General features: G+C 65.8%; 1 protein-coding gene across 1 annotated transcript in view; it reads right to left on the bottom strand.

The window, feature by feature from the left end:
• The window catches only part of Pfkl (phosphofructokinase, liver type), a 34,741-nt gene that overhangs the window by 6,152 nt on the left and 23,927 nt on the right, over window positions 1–4,662 (bottom strand). Inside the window, exons 3-7 of the mRNA XM_048803951.1 lie at window positions 4,284–4,381; window positions 3,454–3,546; window positions 1,732–1,857; window positions 816–880; window positions 3–180 (exon numbers count right to left, since the gene is read on the bottom strand). Of these exons, the coding sequence (XP_048659908.1) occupies window positions 3–180; window positions 816–880; window positions 1,732–1,848 (360 nt within the window). The 5' untranslated portion in view covers window positions 1,849–1,857; window positions 3,454–3,546; window positions 4,284–4,381. The remainder of the gene's footprint in view (window positions 1–2; window positions 181–815; window positions 881–1,731; window positions 1,858–3,453; window positions 3,547–4,283; window positions 4,382–4,662) is intronic.

Raw genomic sequence — 4,662 nt, 5'->3', positions numbered from 1 at the left:
CAGGTCAGCTTGGCCAGCCCCCGCTCGCGGACCCCAGGCTGCAGGGCGGGGAGGCACGCAGCCGGTGGGCTGAGGGCCTCTGAAGCAACGTGGCCGGCTCTGCTCCCGCGCCTCACCTTCTCCTTGGAGAGCTTCTGGTGGGCGAGCAGTTTGTAAATGTTCCAATTGTTCTCGAAGCTCCTGGAAGGAAGCGGGTCATGCAGCTCAGCCCCAGCCACACCACCACGCAGTGCAGGCCCCGGCTCCGCCCAGCAAAGCTGGTCAGGCACACGCCCTGGGGCTCTGCGGGGACCCGGCACAGCCACAAGGCAGCCAGACTGCGCAGCGTGGCTTCCCGGTTGTCACACTCCTGCTGGTGCCTTCGACAGCAGGCTCAGTCCCCAGCACACACAGGGTGGTGACCAGCAAAGCATCCAGCCTGTGCAGCCCCGGCAGGAGCAGGAGCGCAGCAAGGGGCCGTCAGAGCTGCACAGGCAGAGTGGCCGGGACGCCTGCAGGAGAGGGGCATTCACACCACCAAGGACCGGAGTCCACACAGCTGCTGGCCTTCACTGTCCCATCAGCCCACCCGCCATGATGTACCAAGCCAGCTGGAACCTCTCTGCATTGGGTGCTACCCACCCCCGGCCTGCCCTTCAGCCATGCCACGCATGTCCAACAGGTTCTGTCCTGGCCACCGAGACCCACGTCCACCCCAGCTAGGCTCCCTGAAGAATGCTGAGGGGACCCCAGGTGAGCGCCCGCAGAGCCCACCTCTGCAGCTGAGCACAGCCCACGCCGGCCCCAACCGTGGGGCAAGCGGGCAGCGCCCTCACCTGCCTCGGAGCTGGATGGCCTCGTCAAACCTCCGGTCATCCATGGCTTTCTGCACTTCCTTTGTCTTAAAGAAGCAAAAGCACAGGCGTCGGAGGCCCTGCGCGCCCTCACGGCCACAGCCCACCCCGTGGCTCCCGCAGGGGAGATCCGCCCACCATCCTCTCCCAGCCCCAGTCCGGCAGGTCCCTCAGCAGGGGCCAAAATCGCCACCATGGGAGCTCCCCTGGTGCCTGACCCGGCCACCTGTCCTCCCCAGCAGGGGCAGCCCAGGCCTTGCACTGCCTCAGACCCAGGGTCCTGGGCCAGAGCCCCGGACCCATGACCACGGCCAGCGTGTGCTGAAGCAGGGCCCTGGAGTCACAGCAGGTCCTCCGGGAAGAGAGCGTCAGGACGCCAGTCCCTGCCCACCTGCGGCCCTCCCTTCCCCGCAGGTCCCAGGGCAGAGCCGGTCTCAATCCTGACCTCACAGCCCCTCAGCCTCACCTCCCACCCCCTCCTGGATCCCTGCTCCAGCCACAGCAGTGTCCCCGTTGGACCTGTACCCACCGTTCCACTGCCTCCCTGCTCCTCCTCATCCCTCCCTGCTCCTCCTCGTCCCTGTCCCTCCCATTCTAAACCAAACACACGTCCCACTGGACTTCGAAGGTCAGCCCAAGGCCACTGAGGGACTTTGGCTCCTCACCACCGCCAGGTCCCCTGCAGCTGACGCCCCTCTTGGGCTGTCTCACCTGGGCTGTGCCCACGCCCCTCCCCCACCATTGTGGCCCTCCCTCATGAGGCCCGTGCTGCACTGGGGGACAGCATGGCAGAGCCACCCCACCCGTCACACCAGCAATGTCAGAGGAGGGCAGGGCAGGGCAGGGCAGGTGGCACCGGCCTGAGGGCGGCGTTATGCAGGGAGGGGCTGGTACTCACCACCTGCACACACTCCATGAGGGGCAGCCGCACGGGCTGGTTCCCCGAGAGGCTGACCACGCAGGCTGGCGTGTCGGGCGTGGCCTCCAGCAGCGCCATCACGGCCTCCACGCCCATCTTGCTGCTCTGTGCAGAGAGGGGCGCTCAGGCTGGCGCAGCCCACCTTCACGGCAGCTCCCCTGCCCATCTGCTCTGCCCAGCCTGCACGGCTGCCCTCTGCAGACGCACACACCTCAGCTTCAGCCCCACTCGGCCAGCTTCTAGAACATGGTGGCCAGCATCCACAACAGCTGTCGGCCACCACTTCACAGGCCTCCCACAGTCCTGCCAGGAGGGCCTGGCCTTGCCCCGGGGCAGCAGGGGAGGGCTGGAGGCCTCTCCAGGTGCCTCCCCCACAGAACTCCTTGAGCCCACCGTCCTGCTGCGGGTGCAGGTGGTGAGCACAGGGACTACAATGTCCAGAACTGCCCGCTGGGGCCAGCCTCGAGTGCAGGTCCTGGCACAGCCAAGGAGCGCCAGCCAGGCGATGCAGGGCCCAAGCAGGCACCACCTGCTCCATGACCACAGGTGGCAGGTCCCCCTGGGCAGTTACTGGGCACCGGGAGGCGGCCAGTTAGCCTCCTGGGTTCCTGCGCTTCTTGACAGCAAGGCCCACCTGCTCATTACTCTAGACTGTCTTTTCCAGGACATTAGGGGACAGTCCCAGAAAAGCAATGGTGGCTGTCTCAGGAGCAGCTGGCAGGCCACGGCTGAGATTCAGGTTCCCACTACATGGAGGTGTCACCGCGTGCTCCTCATGTCACCCGGTGGGGACACAGGCTCAAGACCAGCCCAGAAGCATGGAGACTCTGGGGGCGGCCACAGATATGAGTGATACACTGTCCTTTGTCTGACCCAGTGTCCACACACTGGCCAGCTAGTCTGTGACCTCCAGATAGGGAGGGACCCCTGCGTCTCCCTATTCTTGGTGCTGCACCCCCCCCCACCAAGCTGGGTGGTGGCTGGCTTGGCCCAGTCCCAAGCCCCTTGTGGGGTCTTGGATGTGCACCTGATGCATTGTGTAGGGGGCAGCGGAGGCCTGGCCAGGTCAGCGAGACCCCTCCAAGGGTCAGTGAGTCCCATCCAGGTCTTTGGCAGGCCCAGGCGGAGCCCACACACGGACATTCTTCTGGGAAGGCTCAGAGCAGCACTGGGCCAGGCCACAGCATCATGCAGTCTCAAACCAGCCTAAGTCTCGTCTGCCTGGTCCCCTGCCAGGGTGACCAGCCCTCATGTGCAGCCTCTTTGCCACCCATGGGCCTTCCTGGCCCCAGGCCTGGCTCCACTTGACTCCTCAGAGGACGAGCTGAGACTCAGCTGTAATCAGCACCACTGACAGCAAACCCAGAGAGTCCAAAACCACCGGGAGGCCACCAGTCAGGCCCCTCTCTGCTCACCCCCACTCCCCCGACCCCCAGGAACCTGCCCACAGCCACCAAGGGGGTCTGCAGCCCCAACTACCAACGTGTGCAGTGCAGAGGGCAGTGACAAGGAGACACAGGCAGGGTGGGGCCTCGTGGACCCCAGGCCCAAGTTCTGCAGAGACAGGGAGCTGAGCCTTCACCCAGGGAGGACCGGCAGCAGAGAGACGCTGACCGCACGCCCAGCACGTCACCGTCACGTGCACACCACTCACCCCACACCCGTGCAACCGCTCACCCAGCCAGGGCGACGCCCACCTACCAGGACACGGTCGAAGGCTGAGGGCGTCCCTCCTCGCTGCACATGGCCCAGCACGGTCACTCGTGTGTCAAAGCCCAGCCTCTGGACCACCAGCTGGTTGTGGGGAGAGATGGGGGGCTATGGGCTCCTGTGCCACCCGTTGCCCCCCGCTCCACTGGCCTGGCCCGGAGCTCACCCCTGCCCAGCCTCAGAGCCTGCAGGGCAGCCAGGAGGCTTGCGTCTGAGCTGGGGGTCGTGTGAGTGTGCACAGGTGAGATTTCCCAGGTGTGCGTGTGGGTGTGTACAGAAGTTCGAGTGCACTTTCATGGGATGTGCTTGCACACCGCAGCCCTGGACTTGTGGCCCTGGGCATGGGGACAGAGGAATCCACAGCAGGTGGGCCCCTGGTACAGTGCAAGGGGACACGGTCACCCAGTAGGAGCCCAAGGAGGGGGCACAAGGGCCAGGACCATGCTCCAACAAGGGGAGCCCAGGGCAGGGGTCATAGGAAGGCTCCTCCTCATGGGGCAGGGGTGTCCAGCTGCAGATCCAGCATGGGGCAAGGGGCACTCTGTCACTGAGGTGGAGCTGGGCTGTCCCTGGGGTGCTGGGGGCCCAGCCCTGAAGGGAACTCGTCCTGGATGACAACTGGAACCCAGAGAATGGGGGCTTCCAACACAGAGACGGACAGTGCCCAGGGTCAGGCCCAGACAGCTGTCCCCACAGAGCGAGGGTGGGGACCCAATGAGAGCCCTGGAGGAGTGCAGACGCAGGAGCACTCTGAGCCCGTGACCCGTCCCCACCCTCCCCTCCCCATGGCTGGGCCCACCCCAGGGCGTCGGCACACTCACGTCCTTCACATAGCTGGACGAGATGGGCTTCCCGTTGCGGTCGATGGCACCCTCCGCAATGATGATGATGTTCAGCCGGGACCCCCGGCTCCGAGTCTGAGTCAGAGACACCCCAGGCTTCACCCACTGGCAAAGCCACCGAACATGGCCCTGGCCCCTGGAGCCGCCCTGGGGTCTAGGTCCTGGACCAGGACACGGTACCCTCAACCCCTGTGAGCCAGGGCAGACCCTCCCCCAGCTCTGCAGGACCTGAAAGGAGGCCTGGGGTGCAGAGGGAAAGCTGAGTCAGGGCCCACGAACCCCAGCGCCCTCCTGGGGGGAGGGAACACGGGGCAGGAGGCGGGGAGGGGGAGGGGGACCCCAGCACCCTCCTGGGGGG

This window comes from Marmota marmota, unplaced genomic scaffold (assembly GCF_001458135.2).
Source record: "Marmota marmota marmota unplaced genomic scaffold, marMar, whole genome shotgun sequence".
NCBI lineage: Eukaryota > Metazoa > Chordata > Mammalia > Rodentia > Sciuridae > Marmota > Marmota marmota.
This window is presented reverse-complemented; position numbering and strand designations above follow the sequence as displayed.